At 33.9% G+C, this 20390-nt stretch overlaps 3 protein-coding genes across 3 annotated transcripts; 1 reads left to right on the top strand and 2 right to left on the bottom strand.

Annotated features, from left to right (window-relative positions):
- Window positions 1-306: 306 nt before the first annotated feature.
- Window positions 307-7105, bottom strand: LOC128034606 (uncharacterized protein At2g29880-like). The gene is made up of 4 exons (XM_052623288.1): window positions 6782-7105; window positions 4973-5026; window positions 1092-1463; window positions 307-1013 (listed from the first exon to the last, which is right to left on the bottom strand). The coding sequence occupies exons 1-4, from the start codon at window positions 6968-6970 to the stop codon at window positions 771-773; spliced, it is 858 nt and encodes a 285-aa protein (XP_052479248.1). The 5' UTR covers window positions 6971-7105; the 3' UTR covers window positions 307-770.
- On the top strand, window positions 5299-6349 carry LOC105803573 (protein CHUP1, chloroplastic-like). Its single transcript, XM_052623289.1, has 2 exons — window positions 5299-5425; window positions 5581-6349. Exon 2 carries the CDS (start codon window positions 5776-5778, stop codon window positions 6154-6156), a length of 381 nt encoding a protein of 126 aa, XP_052479249.1. The 5' UTR covers window positions 5299-5425; window positions 5581-5775; the 3' UTR covers window positions 6157-6349.
- Window positions 7106-9619: 2514 nt separating the features above from the next.
- Window positions 9620-10524, bottom strand: LOC105803574 (uncharacterized). Its single transcript, XM_052623097.1, has 2 exons — window positions 10348-10524; window positions 9620-10013 (listed from the first exon to the last, which is right to left on the bottom strand). Exons 1-2 carry the CDS (start codon window positions 10512-10514, stop codon window positions 9869-9871), a joined length of 312 nt encoding a protein of 103 aa, XP_052479057.1. The 5' UTR covers window positions 10515-10524; the 3' UTR covers window positions 9620-9868.
- Between the last annotated feature and the right edge of the window lie 9866 nt (window positions 10525-20390).

The following is a 20390-nucleotide window of genomic DNA, read 5'->3' as shown; positions in this document are numbered from 1 at the left end:
TTTAATTAAAATATATGATTTAATAAAATTTAAAATAATTATAACTAATAAATTATCTTATATGAATTTGTATAATTTAAAATAATTATTATTACATATAATTTAATAATAATATATAATTTCATAAAATTCTTGATAATAAATTTTCTTATATGAATTTATACAATTTAAAATAATTAATATTAAATATAATTTAATAATGATATATAATTTCATAAATTTCTTAATAATAAAATGTTCTTATATGAATTTACTAAAATCAAAATATAACTTGAGAATTATATTCTGCAAAAACATAATTAACTTATATTAAGAAAATGTTAGATGAAAATGAAATTCTACATCATAATCCATATGTTATATAGTTTTACAACACCAAAAAGTTTGAACATTGATTTTTAATGGTGAGAAAGAAATCTTCTGACCCATTCCAATTGCGCAACAGAAGGTAAACTAAAGAAAACGATCATTTGAGTTGGATGATCTGGAATTTTACTCAAAGCTTCATACCGCTGATCGTCGGTTAAACTTTCAATTTCCCATAAGGTTGAATATAAATTTGAAGCTTTCTCTTCCATCTTTTGATATTCTTCTAACTTCTGCTGAACTACCACCTCGGAGGTAATACTCCTACTGATTTGATCGCCAACGGCCTTGATGTTTTCGGCCAATAAAGTGGCAGCCTCATCAAATGAAGAATACATATTATCACGAGCATCAGATTTCTTCTTTCTCTTGTTTGAAGATGAGGAACCCCCTTGGTCTCTATCTCATTGCGGCTTCGTACCAGAAACATCCATGTCGTCCAAAGAGACGTCAGCTTCGCAGTCATAGAATGTGTTTCTCTCTTCATTCATATCTGTAGTAGATACATCCTCAGTATTTATTTCTTGAAGAACATCAGCAGCTGATTGAGCATCTTTCCCAGTCGCTTGATCTCTTGCGTATATGGCAGTTAGCTGGTCGTAGTAAGGGAAAGTACGATGTCTAAATTGAGCGGCTTCTTTGTGACTCTAAAAAAAATGAGGAAATCATATTAGTTATAAGTTTGGTAAAAAAAAAAACAAATAAAGACTTGAAATACATTTTACCTTTAAATAGGAGTCCCAAACTGCATCTTCAGCAACAACGAGCTGCCTATGCTCGTCCCAACCAAAACCGCTATTTTTTTGGTCATTAAGCATGTCATAGACGATTGACCATTCCCTTTTTAGTAACCTAATCCTCGATTCAATATTTGGTTTCGCCTTCAACATTGCATTTGGTAAAGCCTTTTCTAGCATTTTTTCCAACTCGTTCAAATAACCGGCTTTGAACCCGGTATCAGCATTGAATGTTCTAACATTGTGCAAGTCCACCATGCAAGAAACCAAGGCTGCATCTTCTTCTGGAACCCATTTTATTTTGGTTCCTCGAGAAGCTTGAGAAGAAGCATATGATTGTGGAACACCTGACATAATTATCTTAAGAAAAAAAAACAAATTAACATTATTTACTATTTTTAATATCATGAATCAAAAGGTGAACAGTTTATAAAATTATATCGTTAGTTCAATATCATGAATCAAAAGCTCAATACTAAATTTAAAATTATAACACATGCTGAATGAAAAGAAATTAAATTATAATTCAACAAGTTTAGTACAATACATAATTTTATTCAAACACCACCAAAGTTTCATAAACTAGATACATAAAATAACATCAACAAATTAAGTCAAACTCAATTTGTCCCTAAACCTAACTAATTTCTAGATGCTTGCCATTCATCGAACATTTGGTTGGCTAGTTGCATCCTCCAAGTAGCTCAAGCATCCGATGGATGAATATTTGTGATATTCGGTTCATCGTCATCCACCACATTACTAGGTAATCCTTCTCCCACCTCCGCTTCAATGGGATCAATACTCATATGGGTTCGAATAAAATTATGGAGCAAACAACATGCAATAATAATTCTATTGTGCACCCTTACAGGATAGAACGATGGACTCCTAAGTATTCCCCATCTAAGTTTTAATAACCCAAAGCACCTTTCAATAACATTACGTGCTGAGTCATGTTTCATATTAAAAAACTCTTGCGAAGAACTTGGCTGATAACACTGACGCCACTCGTTCAAGTGATATCATTGTCCTCTAAAAGGTGCAAGAAATCCCTCACAATTTGTGTATCCAGCATCAACTAGATAATAACAACCTATAAAATAATTTTTTTTAAAATGATTAATTCAGCACAAAAAGTTTGATCTTAATGAACAATATCAAAGTCCTCTAACTATCCACTTCACCATAAGGAACTTTTTAGTCCATGTCTTCTACTAATGGCATCTCGAAGAACCCGTCCATCGAATCGAACCTTCCCAACCAGAAGAACATAAACAAATTGCATCTCGTGTACAAACACCTAGCATATTTGTTGCTATGTCACCTTTTCGCTCGATATCTAGGTTTATCAACTGTTGGAACCCTAATCTTGATGTGGGTTCCATCAAGAGCACCTAAGCAATTCTATATCACATGATATAAAACCTTGAGTTAGAATACTATTTTAAATCTAAATCAACTAAATGTTGTACAAGCTATATATAAAACTCACCAATACCTTAAACCATTTCCACCTTGTGTCGGAAGAATCTACGTAATTGGCTCCGGCTTTTTAAATAACACATCTTGTAAGCGTATGACAGCATTTAAAACACTATGAAATGCTCTGCTAACAGTTTCCTCGGACCTTTTAAAGTGATGCTTGATAACTCGATTTTTCAGGTGATGGGAGATGATATGTAAAAACATTGCTACTTGCTCATCAACAAGCATGAACCTTGACGACTTCAATCCCCCTATCGATTCTAACATCTCACATAGTTTAAAAAGGCGCTTCTATTGATCCTAACTTGTTCAATACAGGTCTCGTCACTAGCATATACAAGTCTTTTCACATAATCCCGTTTTGCATAAAAATCTAAGGTATAGGACCTAATCCTTGGTCTATGTAGGCTAAGGTTGGCACCCATTCTAAATAAGAACCAAATCGCAATTCTCTGATTTCCAACCATATTGTCACAAAGAATACCAATTCTTTTCGCCTCACACTTTGTGCAATTAAAGGCAGACAAGCCATTACTGCAACATATTAAAATTAGAAAACACTATCAAAAAATTGAAGTTGCAATTACACATTATCAAATAAAAATAAATATATTAAAATTTAAAGGTATATGTATAATTGACCTAAAATTAATTGTTGGTATTTGTTAGATTATAACTAAGCTCATTATAATTTAAAATTATAAAGCATGTTCAAAGTTTGAACATTGATTAGTTTATTTATTGATGATTAGTTTAATTAAGGTGACCTAATTTTAAAACAAATAAAATGAAGAATGACGATTTGGTTTATCGATGAAATTGAAGTTTTAAAACTTTTATAACATTTCATTTCGTATAAATAGATTGATTAGTTAATTAAAGCATGTTCAATGTTTGAACATTGATTAGTTTGAACATTTAAATTTAAATTTAAATTTAAATATAATTTCGTATAATGAAATTGAAGATTTAATAAAGCATGTTCAAAGTTTGATCGTTGATTAGTTTTTTATTGATGATTAGTTTAATTAAGATTGACCATAATTAAAGGTTGAACATAATTATTATTATTTGAATAATATCAATTAAAGGTTGAACATAATTATATATTAGTATCAAATTTGTTTGTACTCTTTATATGTACTCTTTCACTAATAAATTATATATCAAATTTGTATCACATTGATTTTATGTATGCTTTCACTAATAAATTATATATTAGTAACAAGTTGGTGCATTGGTACACCAATAATTTGAATACAAACTACTTTCTTTAAAAAAACTTATTACCTATTAGTAAAAACATATAACCTATTTTAATTTCAAAAGTTTTCAACTTTAGATTTGAATACATACTACTTTCTTTAAAAAACACTTTTAATATTTTTTAATAACCCAGAAAAGAAAAATATCAAATAAATAAATAGAAATATGTTTTCATAATTTTAACCATAATTTTAACCCGAGATAAGGATACTTTTAGAAAGAAATGAAAATGTGCAGGCTAGGCTTGAAGTTATTATCTCAAAAAGTATAAGAACTTATTATCTCAAAATTAAATTATAGGAACTAAATTTTAAATTTCAAAGCATGAAAAGTGTATTGAAGGAATTGAGTTAAAATTTGTGGGTGTTCATCTAGTTGGAAGTAAAACCACGAATGGAATTTTGGCAGAAAAGAAAAGGCAATGGAGCTTAGAATTTGAGTAACACTAATTCCATTCAACTTAAAACTTGTTGAAACCGTCCAAATTATGTAACAGTACCACTAAAAAACTCATTTCAACATCATCAAGAGAACACATTATGTTACCTATTTAGGGAAGTCAAAACATAATTTAACATACCAAGGGTGATTAAAAACACCTGAAATAATCAAAAGCACAAGATTTTGGACTCAATACAAACCTTGTCCTATTATCTTTATTAACTTCTTGAAAAACAAAACAAAAGGTTATACATGTGTGTGTATGTTTCCAACACTGAAAATTTCGAAATATTTGTCCATATTGATTATGGAAGAGAGTGCAAATGCAAGGCCAAGGCCTTAAATAAGTTGGAACCCCACTTCACCAGAGGCAGTGCCTGCACATTTTCAGTGGTCCGTGATGATGATGATTTGGGGTGTAATTATTAAGGTTTCAATTAATGGGGGACTTGAAGTTTTCTTAAGGGACCATAAACATGAAGATGGAAATTAGTGTCAATTCTATCATTTTTCTTGCAGCAATAACCATAACCATACAGACAAAAGCTGTAATGAGCAATACAAACATACAAACAAAACCATACAAAGGAAACAACAAAAGCTGCTACATCAATACAAACATACAATTGGGGAAAACATACAAACAAAACCATGAATACCAATGGAAAACTAACCTGTAATGAGCAAATCGGGGACGACTGCGATGAAGAAGTGTTGGAACAAAAAACCTGTAATGAGAAAAGGGAAAGCTGATAAATTCCCATCTAAGAAAATTATAGAAGTAGTTGAAGTTCAATATAGAAAACATAAAAGGAAGATTAGATGGTATATATAGAGATGGTCAAGCTTTAGTTGATATAAAGAAGGATACTATCCTGATATTAAGAGAACAGGATAATAAGAATAAACTAAACAATCTCCAGGATTGGTTTACACAAGCTTTAGAAAAACAAACTACTGTTAGGGAACTAGTACAAAACAACCAAAGCACGATCATTTTGTTATGTTAACTTCTTCTCTGACAACACTGAAATTCAGAAAATGGCAAAGCAGGCTTTGAGCAACATCTAAATAAGGACAATAAGAAGCAGTTTAGATATCCTAATGATAGCCTGAAAGAAAAGGATGTAAGTATATCTCTAATTCCTTAATCAAAATTTAAATGTCCTATTGTGAACTTCTGATACGATTTGCTCTTATTAACTTACCGTCTAAGAAAATATTATCTGGTTTTGTAGTAATTATTTTCTACCAATGATTGAGCTATGATAATATATTACAGGGTGAGGAAGAAGAAGAGGAAGAAGAGGTTAAATTGATTAACAGCATATTTGATCGAGCTAATGATAGTCGACCAGATATTGGTGATGAAGATTTTCTACCTGAATTTGAAGACCTTCTTTTTGGGGAAATCGAATATCCGTTACCAACTGACAAATTTGACAGGGCAGAGAAAGAAAAAATATATGAAACTGAGATGGCAAACAATGCAAGTGAACTGGAAAGGTTGCGCAATTTAGTAAAGGAACTGGAGGAGAGGGAAGTGAAGCTCGAGGGCGAATTGCTTGAGTACTATGGTTTAAAAGAGCAGGAATCAGATATTGCTGAATTACAAAAGCAGCTTAAGATCAAGACAGTTGAAATTGACATGCTGAATATTACCATAAACTCTTTGCAAACCGAGAGGAAGAAGCTTCAAGAAGAGATTGCACATGGAGCTTCTATAAAGAAGGAGCTGGAGGTGGCTAGGAACAAAATCAAGGAGCTACAAAGGCAAATTCAACTTGATGCTAACCAAACAAAAACTCAGTTATTGTTTCTCAAGCAACAAGTTTCTGGTTTTCAAGCAAAAGAGTAAGAAGCCATCAAAAGTGATGCTGAGATTGATAAGAAATTGAAAGCTTTAAAGGAGTTAGAAATTGAAGTTGTGGAGCTTAGGAGAAAGAATAAAGAGCTTCAACATGAAAAGAGGGAGTTAACTGTTAAACTGGATGCTGCTGAAGCAAAAATAACCTCCCTTTCCAACATGACAGAGGTAAGTGCCACAGACATCTCTTATTTATCATATTCTGAACTACATTTACATTCACACCATCAATATGCATCACTTTTATAAATATTCCCACTACTTTGACGGAGAAATACACCTTACCTTCCATTACTACTAATATTACCTGCTAAAGTGTTGGGTTAATCATTCAGCTGAGGTTACAGTCAAAGACTATATATGAAGGTTCTAGTAGTTCTGGAACCAATAAAGAAAAAGAGAATAACATATTCAAGCGAGTATTTAGCACCAAAAAGAAAAACGAAGAAATAGAACTAGCAGAAACAAGCAAAGGGAAAATTCTGGGAAAAAACCCAACTCATTAAAAAAATGGCAGAAACTCCTATAAAATGTGGAGATAATGACACAATTATACAACGATTATTATGAAAAGAATCATGTAAAATGCTTCAAGAAATGAAAAGTTGATTCATACCTCAAAAACCAAACGCCGAGACCGAGAGAAAAATTGAAGCAGTGGGAATGGGAGGGGAAATGATGAGGATAGAAAAAGGAGAGGGTGGAGGTCGATTTCGGGTAGGGAGGGAGGGTAAAACAGAGACTTGGGAAGGGAAGCCGGACGTAATAGGGTAATCCTCGATTTAGGAAGGGAATAGAAAAGCATTGAATTTGGGGATTAGGTCGGTATTGTAATAGGCGCGTAATACCGATTACAGCGAACCAAACGCCAGAATAGGTAGGTAATGTAATAGGCGCGTAATCGGGGCGTAATGGATTACCTATTACACTGAACCAAACACGCTGTAAAAGTAAAAACCTTAAAATAAAGAATTAATTTATTTAAAATTAACTTTATATTTAACATATAAAAATTATAAAAAAAAATTAAACAAAAGCATAAAATAACTTTAAAAATTAAAAGCAAAGGAGTAAAAAGTAATTTACTGAAATTATAAATAAATGCTTCACAAAGGTCATGAGTCAAAAAACTAAAACTATAATTTCACCATGACTTATTATTTATGTTTTTGTTACTTCATATTGCTATATTATATTTTAAATTTTTAGAAAGGGAGAAATAAGATCTACTAGAAACTGCACGTTTATTACGCTCAAAATTGGGTTAAATTTTTAAAATGATAATGATTCAATTATTAAATAAATGCATTCATAGTTTAAATATCAAATTATTTTTAGTATAATTCTAGTTTTTTCTATGTCCGCTTTATGGTTAATGAAGATTAATCATTTCAAATTCGAGATCTTTTCTTTAGAATGTAATGTACGTTATCTTTCCATTCAACAGTTATTGATAAATAGGAAATTAATAATAAAAAGCTCAGCATCAATACAAGGATAAGATCGAGCTAACCAATCACCCCAAACCCTAATGTGGTTATAAAAAGTGATTGCATGTTTGCTATTGAAATGATTAAAGAGAATTCAGATAATACTCCTTCAGTGACTCTCATTTCGAAGATAAAAGAAGTAAGCAGGCATCTCCAGGCAGCCAAATTCCAACATGTGTCGAGAGAAGGAAATATGGTGGCTGATTGGTTAGCTCGATCTTGTCCTTGTATTGATGTTGAGCTTGTCATTATTGATTTTCCCATTTTTTATGTTAGGAGATTACTATTAGAAGACAAATTAGGCAATCCTCGCGTAAGGATAAGTTGATTTAAGGCATCTAGGTGCCTTATTTCATTACAAGAAAAAAACAATTGAACGAGGACATAACATAAACACTTTTTTTTTTCTAAATTAATCACTATGGTAAATATTAAGCAAAAATATGTTGTGAATTAAGATTTACAGAAATTATTTGGTATATTGCCAGTGAAATTTTTAGACTCGACAAGTAGGGTGAAGGGGTTGACAAGTGAACAATAAGAATATGGTAAAATATTTAAAAAATAGGGTTAAATATAAAATTAGTACTCAAACTTGTCCACTTCCTCCAGATTGGTACTGATGAATTTTTTTTCTCAAATTGGTATCCGAACTTTTTTTCCGTCAACTATATTGGTACTTGAGCCTAACGCGGTTATTTTTTTGCTTACACGGTAGCACTTGCCACTCATGCGGTGCCACATGCCATCCTCTTTGTACCTTTTTTTCTTTTTATTTTTCTCATTTTTCGTTTTCTTTTTCCCTGGTCGTCACACTGTCTTCTTCATTTCCCATTCCTCTTTTCTTCATCACAATTCCATTAAATTAAAAACACGAAAATAATTTTTAAGTTTTAAGTTCCGCGCCGAAATTTTGTTTTGTGAGTTCTTGTTTAAGTTTGTATACAGTGAACTTCGTATAATCCTCTTGATTGTTTTGTTGGTTCTGGTTGTCGTAATCAGCTTTGAATACTAATCCGCCATCTTTTGATGGTGAATACTTGATGGGGCTAGTTGTGCTCTTGGACTTCTTATTTGCTCTTAAAAGTCGATCACTCATGTCTATATCTTGAACAGAACCAACTCCCACTTCAACATTTGTCCTCAATTGTTTTCCATGAGAAGCAGCTTTTAGCTTACTATCCAATGCAGTTTCGTTTAGACGAACAGAAGTCAACTCTTGCTGCAATTAATTGATTTAATCATAATGGAATTGCCCCTATTGTTCATTGGATCCATAGGATTTTTAGGGTTTTCTAATTTTTTGTATTTTTTCTAATTTCTTGCTCTCGTTCTGGGTTGTAAATTTCTTATTTTCAAATAATTTTAAATTCTACCAAGCTCTTCTAGGGTATTTGAGGGAAGGTAATGACATTGCATGATATGAGTCGAAATAGAGGCCATAGTTGACAGAATGAGAACAAGTCGCCCCGCTTGAGAGAGCATGTTTGCTTTCCAAGAACACAACTTTGATCTCACTTTGTCAACAATGAACTCATATTTGAACTTCGTTACTCTCTTGGAATAGATAGGAAAACCCAAATATTTTCCAAGACTCTCAACTTTTGAAAGTTAATATTTTGACTGGATTCTTTCATAAATTTTGCAAAAACACGTTTGATCATCCTCGTGGTTCTCGAATCAACTTTACAAACAAAATAACATCATCCATGAAAAACAAATGTGAGATTTAGGGGCCATTTCTCGAGTCTTTTATAGGTTTCCAATTTCCATCTTCCACTTCTTTTGAGATTTGACGGTTAAGGTACTCTATGCACAAAATAAACAAGTATGAAGATAGAGGGTCTCATTGTCTAATACCTCGAGAGGGTGCAAAGCTTTTCAACTTTGAACTATTGACAAAGATCATAGTCGTAGTGGAGGAAATGCAATACATAATAAGTTTAATCCAAGAGGGTAAGAAATTAAAAAAAGAGAACCTTTTTAATGAAAGATCATTCCAACTTATCATAAGTTTTTTCACGATTAAATTTTACAATCATCGCTCTAACGTTGCTTTTCATTTATTTTGAGAGCTCCAACTTTGCTTTTCATTTTTTTGAGAGAGTGGAAGATTTCTTGGATAATAATTGTAATCGGCCCAAGTGGTCCAGGCCTTACAAATAGTAAAACAACCCAATAAACTAAACCTAGGCCCAAACCCCAACAGCCCACTAAACAAATTTTCTACCGAAATCCCTAGCAGCTTTGACCCCAACGCCGCAAGCCCCAGCAGTCTCCAGTACCACCCTCGCACACCGCCGCGAATCTCGCACCACGACCCTCCCCAGCGTGCACCGCTCCATGCGCCTACAATACCTGCAACAGCAAACTCAAAACAGAAGAGCAAAAATCGGGCAAATATACCAACTATATCAGAATAGATCTCTTTTTGATTTTGTTGATTTTTCTTTTTCATTTCGGCTATTTAAAGCCGTGAAAAATCTGTAAATGGGGGTTAGCAAAATATTGTATGGAAAGATTAAAGAAATACAAGTAAAGAATCAAGAGAAAAAAGGATTTTGGAAAGGTGATCGGTTTTTGTTCTAATTTTTCTGTTCTTTTACTGTTTTATTTTATTTTATTTTGGGGTTTTTTCCTTTGATTCTTAAAAATAAAAATAAAAACGAAAGAGAAGAGGGAGAGGACTTACCGTTGGGATGCCGTCGGAGTGCCCACGCATCGCCGTCGATGGTTGGAATGGGGCTTGAATGACTGAGAGAAGGGAGAGCTGCGGTGTGATTTTTGAGATGGCAGAAGGGAATGAATTTTGGGTTCTAAAATGGGAGAATAGGGTTCAAAATGGACTATTTTCGCCATTAGTCCTCATGATTTATGGTGCCTTTCAAATTAACTTATTTATTTATTCTAAATCTGACTGCACCTTTTATTTTCGTTTCAAATTGATCCAATAGAGTGAAGCGTTTTAGGGTGGGTTGGAAAATTACTTTTTCGGTCCTTTATTTATTACACCTGTTTTAATTTACTCCATTTCTTGTTTTTATTTTCAAAATTCGGCATTCAACTTCTGTTTGATATTTTAATTTAGCCCTTAATTTGTTTTTAGTTTATTTTTATTATGTTATTTTTATTGTTTATTACTTTTAATTATTATTATATTATTATTGTATGTATGTATGTGTGCGCATATAATATATATATATTAAATGTTTTAAATATATATGTAGTACGTATTTTTATTTTTATTATTATTACAATTTTGTTCTTTTATATATAGTTTATATATATTATATACATTCATATTTTATAATTATTTATATTTTCATGTTTTATAATTCATATGTTTATACATTTTATAATATGTACATATCATAGATTTTATTATTATTTTATTTTTCTTAGCCTTATATACATATGTATGCGTATATACTTTTATAATATATATATGTTTTCTATATTTTATGATCCAAATATTTTTATATATATACGTATACATAGATATATATTATTCTATACCTTTATAAATATTTTTTAAATTTGTTTTTTATATATACATATGTCCACATTTTTATAATTACTAATATATTATGTTTATACATTATTATGTTTATTTTATTTTTTATTTTAAATGCATGTACATTGTATTATTGATTCATTTTCGTGATTTTTGTATATATATGCATGAATGTTTTATCATACTTTTAAAGAAAGTATATTTTGGTTTTGTTAGCATTGAAATTGTTTTTTTTTTCTTTAAAAAAAACATTTTAATATTTGGCAATCATGATTCTCGAAAAAGATCGTGTCCTAACTTACTGGATCGTGATCATCTTTTTGATGAATTTAACAAGCTAAGTATTTATTTCACAAGAAATTTGCAATTTTCAAATAAAAGCTTATTCTCGGGAATTCAAAATGTCGGGTCCTAACTTACTGGTCGTGACATTTCGTCATCTCGAAATAAGAATTTTTAAAATCAAAAGATAAACGTGATTTTGAAGATTTAAAATATTGTGCCCTAACTCACTGGGTGTGATGTTTTATTTCTTTGAAATTAGGATGTCTTTTTTAAGTTCATTCGGTTAAAATTTTTATTTAAAATCTTTTCAAATTTTCGACACCAAGGCATTAAAAAAATCAATTTGGTACCAATTTTGGGCGTTACGACGGTGCTAATCCTTCCTCGTGCGTAACTGACTCCCGAACCTATTTTCTCAAATTTCACAGACCCAAAATTATTTTTAAGGTGGGCCGATCACACCTTAATAAAGGATCGATGGCGACTCCAATTTTTGTGTTTTAAAAAAAGTCGAGACTAAATTTTTGTTTTCAAAAAACGGTTTCGACAGCTTGGCGACTCCACTGGGGACATTAGAGAGTCGAGCCATAAACTGATCATATTTGTCTTTGTGTCGAAAATCAAAAGTTTTTAAAAAAAATCATGAGTTCCCTTCGCACTCATTGATGTTTTATCATGGTATTTTGGCAACTTTGCATTTGCATTTTGCATTTCACCCTTTAAGTGGGAGCGAGAAACTAGTCCTTCGTGAGGTTTTCACCTCCGTACAGGGTAGTGGACCGCTTCCGGGATACATCTGTACCTATGTCTTCGTGAGATTTTCATCTCCGTGCAGCCATAAGGAAATGTGTCCCCCTGAACTGAACTCGATCCATATGAGCCTATAATGGGTGAGGATCGAGGAATCTGCTGGTTTAAGTACCCCTGCCCTAGAAGCCGAACCGCATATAGTGAACCTTAGGAGCTTACGCTAGCTAGAATTACTCTAAACCTTAGTAGATACCTGACTAGGAGTTTTTATTATTTCTTGATTGTATTGGATTTAATTTTTATACCCGATACTAACCCGTTTTGTTTTGTTTTGGTTATGATTGCATTGCATTTGCATTGTAGAAAAGAGATGTTGATTCAAGTTTGATTACTAACTTAGAAAGCCTATCATAAGAAAACGGGTTTCTTGATAAAATGGAAAATAGTACGGCAGCTTAAATATATTCCGAGAAATACAAGAAGGGCGATGGAAGAATTCGTGACTTTACTTCGGGGCCCGAGGATTCAAGATGATTTGTCTAAGAGCTTTCAACATTCCAAATTTCTTAAAGAAGCTAATGAGCATTACGAGGATAGGCAGACAACAGATTGCGACCAGAATCAAGCAGAAGGAGCTAGCAGTGACATCCATTGGAAGTTCGCGAGGTTTATCTTAACATCCGGATGAAAAAGGAGAAGATGTTTTTGTTTCGAGTATGAGGGCAAAGCCGTATATATATCCGCTTTATGTAAAGAAATTTGTCCTCTAGTAAGGTTTTCTAAATGGAATTGAATCAGAATCAACGTCTCTTTATGCATTCATTTCATGCATTCGCATTTCATTACATCATATGCATCAAAGATTATTCAAAGATCCTAATTAACTAAAATCATTGCTCAGTTAACCTGGAATCCAACCAACCAACCCAACACCGATACGGCACTCGAGCAAAGACAAAAGATATGGATCAGAGATTAGAAAAGCTCGAACAGTACCAGAAGGAGATGCAAGACCGGCTTCAGCTACAAATGCAGGAGCGGTTAGACAAGATGAAACAAGAGATGTCTGAGAAGATGCGAGAATCCCAAGAAGATATAGTGGCAAAGTTAACCTAACTGATAACTAAGGGAAGTGATAAAGGAAAGGGTCCCATGGCAAATGTCGATAAGGGAAATGATGATGAAATTCTTTACACTCCAGGTTTCACCCCTCTACATATGCGAGCCCAAGCTAAATACCCGCGCAAATCTACTGTCACCATCATGCCTCAGCAATTTCGAGCTGGTGTTTCGAACCTCCAAACTGGGCCGGGTTTTAATCCCGAAAATAATCCTATTAACTCTGTCATTCCTGACTTTGATGGAGTGGCTGAGAAGGAAAGAATGAATGAGGAGTTACCGAAACAGTTAGAGGAAAGGTGTAGGTGGCTCGAGGAGAAGTTCAAGGCGATGGAGGTCACTGAAAGTTATCGAGGCATTGACGCAAAAGAGCTGAGTCTAGTGCCAGATTTAGTACTCCCTCATAAGTTTAAAATGCCTGAATTTGAAAAGTACAATGGGACAAGCTGCCCAGAAGCTCACATCACCATGTTCTGTAGGCGGATGGCGGGATATGTTAACAACGACCCACTCTTAATACATTGTTTCCAAGACAGCCTTGCAGGGGCAGCATCTAAGTGGTACAATCAGCTGAGCCGTACCACGATTGGTTCATTAAGGGACTTGGCACAAACATTCATGAAACAGTATAGTCATATGACGGACATGGCTCCTGATAGAATCACCCTTCAAAACATGGAGAAGAAGCCGAGTGAAAGCTTCAGGCAATATGCACAAAGATGGAGGGAAGTCGCAGTCCAAGTCCAGCCACCGCTCTTGGAGAAAGAAATGACCATGCTATTTATTAACACACTGAAGGCGCCGTTCATTATGCATATGTTAGGGAGCGCTACAAAAAGCTTTTCTGACATAGTTATGAACGATGAAATGGTCGAAAATGCTATAAGGAGCGGGAAAATCGATGCAGAAGAGAGTAATAAGAGGTCAGTCTCAAGTAGAAGAGAAAATGATGTGAACAGTATGGGTTACTCTAAATCAGTTACAGTGAGTCAGCCAAGGAAGGTGGTTGGTAACCAACAAAATTCATCAAGGCAGGGTTCCGGCATGAAAACTGAGAAGTTCCAGTTTACACCAATCCCAGTACTGTATAGGGAACTATATCAAAATTTGTTTGATGCACATGTTGTTTCCCCTTTTCATGTGAAGCCTCTACAACCTCCGTATCCCAAATGGTATGATGCGAACACACAATGTGAATACCACGCGGGAATTACGGGACACTCCATTGAGAATTCACTGCCTTCAAGAAGCAAGTTGAAAGACTCATCAACATGGGTGTTGTCAAGTTCGGTGACTCATCAAGTGCAGAGAATTCATTACCCAATCATGATTCATAATGGAGGCTGTGTGATGTATAGAGAAGTGATGAGATTTTCACATCGACGCCATATGTGCAGACATAATTAAAAGGGCTCTGGTTAGAGATTCGCCTGGGAGGTGTTATAAATAATGGGACTACAGAGGAAACCCCTATATTATTTAGAGTCTGTTAGAGTAATGTTCAGAACACATTTGTTGCTTTTAGCCTAGAAGCAATAAGAACTCCTTTGTGAAATAGGCTCATGTCTGAACATTATTATTTTTAATGAAATACATTATTGCAATCATCTTTGAGCAAATGTTCTTTCATTCTTTGCAATTCTTTCATTCTTATGAATTTTTTCTGCCAAACCATTTATTTATTCATTCATATCATTCATACATTCTTTTGTACATTTCTTGGTACTTACTATGGGTCCTTAGATATCAATGACTTGAGTGACGCTGTTACAAGCTCAGAAATCTCCTTTTTAGCGAGACATGTGTTGACTTTGAAGATGTCATAGATTGTAGCTTATCTTCTGATTTGTCGAGGATGATAAAGCAGTTTTACCTCATGAAGAGACAATGAAGACTGTGACCTTGAGGGAACATGTATGACTGAAGAAACAAAGCAAGACCTTATGAGTTACCCCAGGAATTCAATGATACCCGGATATGCTCAGTGAAATTCCTTTATTGGGGCAATGTCCTTCACTTTGGTTTATCATAGCTTTGCTCATTGAAGTCGAATTGTCATTTCTCTGCATTTTTTATCCTAAAAGGAAGATCCAAAGGCTCGTCTTAGAAAATTTCACAAGGGGGAGCAAATCCTTCCTATACAAAAGGATTTTAGAGGAAGATGTATGCCAAATTAAGAGGGTCCATATGTCATAAAGAAAGCCTTTTCTGAGGAAAATTTTGATCCTGAGTAAGATGGATGGTAAAGATTTTCCAAGCTCAGTAAACTCGAATTCCGTTAGGAAGTACTTTTCCTAAAAGGTGGGACCAATGTGAAAGCCTACAAAGGGCGCTTCGAGTCAAAAAAAAAAGAGAAACTAGGGTGAAACCCTACAAAGGGAGCCTTGAGTAAAAAAATGGAGAGGCTAAGGTGAAAACTCGCAAAGGGCGCCTTAGACCAAAGGGGATTTGAGTTGAAAACCCGAAAAGGACGGCTCAAATATTGATCAGAATGGGGCATGAAGTAATCAGAGCAGCTCAAATACTGATCAGAATGGGATATACAGTGGTCTTGCTATACCAGAATCAGCAGGAAAGGGTATGCGGCATCTTGGGGCATCGATAGAGTATGGTAGATCTCCTAAACACATTTCAAACCCAGAAGGGTCTTCAGCAAGTTTGTACAGAGGAGTTCAAGCTACGATATCTGGGGCACCTAATCCTTATACCATTTTTGTTATTCTTGGAACACTTCATTCATTTCCAAGATACACATTTCTTTGTCATTTATCTTTATTATCTTTGATCACTTATTCATTTCAAGCTATGCTCAGAACCAACTCTATTCTTATCCATAATCTTTTTTGCAAGCATGTTGCATTGGAATAATGATTAATGGACTAATAAAACTTTCACAATGGGAGTTTTGCATATTACTCTAGAAGTTTCTGAATAATATAGGAACCTCAAACAGGACTATTGTTTAGAACGCACTAGGTTGGAAATCTGATAAAGAAGAGTCTAAATTAAGACTACCCCTTTGAATTTTCGTCTAACAAAATGGCAAGATGTCGTGTTGGTGACGAAGCTTCAATGAACAAGCAAGCAATGATCACCGAATAATAAGAAGAAGTTGTTCTTGGAGAAGAATTCTTCATTTGTGCATAGGCATTTGGTATGACACCCTGGGAATGGTATAAGAGACCAAAAAGTTTCGCATCCTGTATCCTTGAATTGTGATAGCAGAGGATTGAGAAAAAGCCGAATCTTTTTACTCTTGGGTTACAACAGGAGAAAGATGGTACATATTTTGCATCCCAGTGGATCAAACTTGGAGGTTTACAGTGGGGGCAATCTGGTTAAGTGTTTTTCGGAGATGCTAGCTGAGCAAGAATGTGTTATAGCTCATTAGTGAGGAAACCTTAATAAACTTGGAGTAATAATAACTCAAACGTTAAAATATCATCCTCGAAAATGACATTCTGCATTCATTCAAATGTCATTCATACATGTCTAGTTAGGAGCATTTGATTCATTATGTTCATGACATCCTAATCATTAGGCATAATTAGGTTCATAAAGTGAATTATACAGGTCATGTTCCACAGAGAACAGATCGGTGAAATCATAAAGCATTGTCTCCCTGAGCAACAGCAGAGCAGGTTGAAAAGCGGCAGATCCTGTCTTCCTATATTGGTAGCGAAGTGGATCGAATATACAGATCTTGTCTTCCCATAATACTGGTGGCGAAGTAGATCGAAGAAAACGGATCATATCTTCATGTACTGGCGTGAAGTAGATCAAAGATACCAGATCTTGTCTTCCCATACTGGTGGTGAAGTAGATCAAAGAAAAGATCTTGTCTTCATGTAATGGCGTGAAGTAGATCAAAGATACCGATCTTGTCTTCCCATACCGGTGGCGGCGATCGAAAAACCAGATCTTGTCTTCATGTATCGGCGTGAAGTAGATCAAACACAATAGATATTGTCTCCCCATACTGGTGGTGGAGTAGATTGAAGAAAGCAGATCTTGTCTTCCCATACTGGTGGCGAAGTAGATCCAAGAAAGCAGATCTTGTCTTCATGTATTGGCGTGAAGTAGATCAAAGATAGCAGATCTTGTCTTCCCATACTGGTGGCGAAGTAGATCCAAGAAAGCAGATCTTGTCTTCATGTATTGGCGTGAAGTAGATCAAAGATAGTAGATCTAAGATAGTAGATCTTGTCTTCCCATACTGGTGACGAAGTGGATCCAAGAAAGCAGATATTGTCTTCATGTATTGGCGTGAAGTAGATCAAAGATAGCAGATCTTGTCTTCCCATACTGGTGGCGAAGTAGATCCAAGAAAGCAGATCTTGTCTTCATGTATTGGCGTGAAGTAGATCAAAGATAGTAGATCTTGTCTTCCCATACTGGTGGCGAAGTAGATCGAAGAAAGCAGATCAAAGATGGTGGATTTTACCTCCCTGAGGTTGCAGTGGAGTACATTGAAGCCAGTAATTCTATCGCCCTGGGCAATAGTGGAATAGATTGAAGATTACAGATCTTATCTCCCTAAGCAGTAGTGGAGCAGATCAAAGATGGTGGATTTTACCTCCCCGAGGTTACAAAGTGGAGTACATTGAAGCCGAATTCTATCTCCGGCAACAAAGTGAAATAGATGAAGAAATCAATCATATCTCCCTGAAGTTGCGGTGGAGTGGATTAAAACCGCAGATCTCATCTCTCCGAAGTTGCGATGAGAGCGATCAAGGTCAAGTTTTATCCTAAAATTGTAGCAGAACAAGTTGAAGCTATAAGACTTATCTCCCTGAAGTTGCAGTGGAGTAGATCAAAGATGATAAATTTTGTTCTTTTGAGAAGCTACGAAGTATGAATCCTATCTCCCTGGCATTGCAGTGGAATTGTTTAAAGCACTGTTTCCTATACCTCTGAAGATGCAGTAGGAGGGAATAAAGCTACTTAAAGAGGAGAAGCATTGAATAAGTTCAGGCTCAGTACGGCCAGGCACAATTGGGCATTGTGGTCTTTGCTCTATTCCCGTTACACGACAACGAGCAAAGAGGGGCAGCTGTAATCGGCCCAAATGGTCCAGGCCTTACAAATAGTAAAACAACCCAATAAACTAAACCTAGGCCCAAACCCCAACACACTAAACAAATTTTCTCATCAAATCCCTAGCGACTTTGACCCCAACGCCGCAAGCCCCAAAGATCTCCAAGACCACCCTCAGACACCGCCGCTGAATCTCGCACCACGACCCTCCCAGTGCACCGCTCCATGCGCCAACAATACCGCAACAAAGAAACTCAAAACAGAGGAGCAAAAATCGGGCAAATATACCAACTATATCGAATAGATCTCTTTTGATTTTGTTGATTTTTCTTTTCATTTCGCTATTTAAAGCCGTGAAAAATCTGTAAATGGGGTTAGCAAAATATTGTATGGAAAGATTAAAGAAATACAAGTAAAGAATCAAGAGAAAAAGGATTTTGGAAAGGTGATCGGTTTTTGTTCTAATTTTTCGTTCTTTTCTTGTTTTATTTTATTTTATTTTGGGGTTTTTCCTTTGATTCTTAAAAATAAAAATAAAACGAAAGAGAAGAGGAGAGGACTTACCGTTGGGATGCCGTCGAGTGCCCACGCGCATCGCCGTCGATGGTTGGAATGGGGCTTGAATGACTGAGAGAAGGAGAGTGCGGTGTGATTTTTGAGATGGCGAAGGGAATGAATTTTGGGTTCTAAAATGGGAGAATAGGGTTCAAAATGGACTATTTTCGCCATTAGTCCTCATGATTTATGGTGCCTTTCAAATTAACTTATTTATTTATTCTAAATCGATTGCACCTTTTATTTTCGTTTCAAATTGATCCAATAGAGTGAAGCGTTTTAGGGTGGGTTGGAAAATTACTTTTTCGGTCCTTTATTTATTACACTGCTTTTAATTTACTTCATTTCTTGTTTTTATTTTCAAAATTCGCATTCAACTTCGCTTGATATTTTAATTTAGCCCTTAATTTGTTTTTAGTTTATTTTTATTATGTTATTTTTATTGTTTATTACTTTTAATTATTATTATATTATTATTGTATGTATGTATGTGTGCATATAATATATATATATTAAATGTTTTAAATATATATGTAGTACGTATTTTTATTTTTATTATTATTACAATTTTGTTCTTTTATATATAGTTTATATATATTATATACATTCATATTTTATAATTATTTATATTTTCATGTTTTATAATTCATATGTTTATACATTTTTATAATATGTACATATCATAGATTTTATTATTATTTTATTTTCTTAGCCTTATATACATATGTATGCGTATATACTTTTATAATATATATATGTTTTCTATATTTTATGATCCAAATATTTTTATATATATACGTATACATAGATATATATTATTCTATACCTTTATAAATATTTTTTAAATTTGTTTTTTATATATACACATGTCCACATTTTTGATAATTACTAATATATTATGTTTATACATTATTATGTTTATTTTATTTTTTATTTTAAATGCATGTACATTGTATTATTGATTCATTTTCGTGATTTTTGTATATATATGCATGAATGTTTTATCATACTTTTAAAGAAAGTATATTTTGGTTTTGTTAGCATTGAAATTGTTTTTTTTTCGTTTAAAAAAAACATTTTAATATTTGGCAATCATGATTCTCGAAAAAGATCGTGTCCTAACTTACTGGATCGTGATAATCTTTTTGATGAATTTAACAAGCTAAGTATTTATTTCACAATAAATTTGCAATTTTCAAATAAAAGCTTATTCTCGAGAATTCAAAATGTCGGGTCCTAACTTACTGGTCGTGACATTTCGTCATCTCGAAATAAGAATTTTTTAAAATAAAAAAATAAACGTGATTTTGAAGATTTAAAAATATTGTGCCCTAACTCACTGGGTGTGATGTTTTATTTCTTTGAAATTAGGATGTCTTTTTTTTTTAAGTTCATTCGGGTTAAAATTTTTTATTTAAAATCTTTTCAAATTTTCGACACTAAGGCATTAAAAAAATCAATTTGGTACCAATTTT

The sequence above is a fragment of the Gossypium raimondii genome, chromosome 11, assembly GCF_025698545.1.
Source record: "Gossypium raimondii isolate GPD5lz chromosome 11, ASM2569854v1, whole genome shotgun sequence".
NCBI classification, from domain to species: domain Eukaryota; kingdom Viridiplantae; phylum Streptophyta; class Magnoliopsida; order Malvales; family Malvaceae; genus Gossypium; species Gossypium raimondii.
The sequence above is the reverse complement of the archived record's forward strand: the minus strand, read 5'-3'. Positions and strand labels throughout refer to the sequence as shown.

Bases quoted from the DNA above. Each gene is read 5' to 3' on its own strand.
- LOC105803573 (XM_052623289.1), top strand. From the start codon at position 5,776: ATGGCAAACAATGCAAGTGAACTGGAAAGGTTGCGCAATTTAGTAAAG.
- LOC105803574 (XM_052623097.1), bottom strand. From the start codon at position 10,514: ATGGCGAAAATAGTCCATTTTGAACCCTATTCTCCCATTTTAGAACCC. The intron at 10,014-10,347 runs GTAAGTCCTCTC...TTGCTGTTGCAG, and splicing joins ACTCCGACGGCATCCCAACG to GTATTGTAGGCGCATGGAGC.
- LOC128034606 (XM_052623288.1), bottom strand. From the start codon at position 6,970: ATGCTTTTCTATTCCCTTCCTAAATCGAGGATTACCCTATTACGTCCG. The intron at 1,464-4,972 runs GTTAGTTTTCCA...TTTTTTCTTAAG, and splicing joins CCCCGATTTGCTCATTACAG to ATAATTATGTCAGGTGTTCC. The intron at 1,014-1,091 runs GTAAAATGTATT...CATTTTTTTTAG, and splicing joins TTTGGGACTCCTATTTAAAG to AGTCACAAAGAAGCCGCTCA.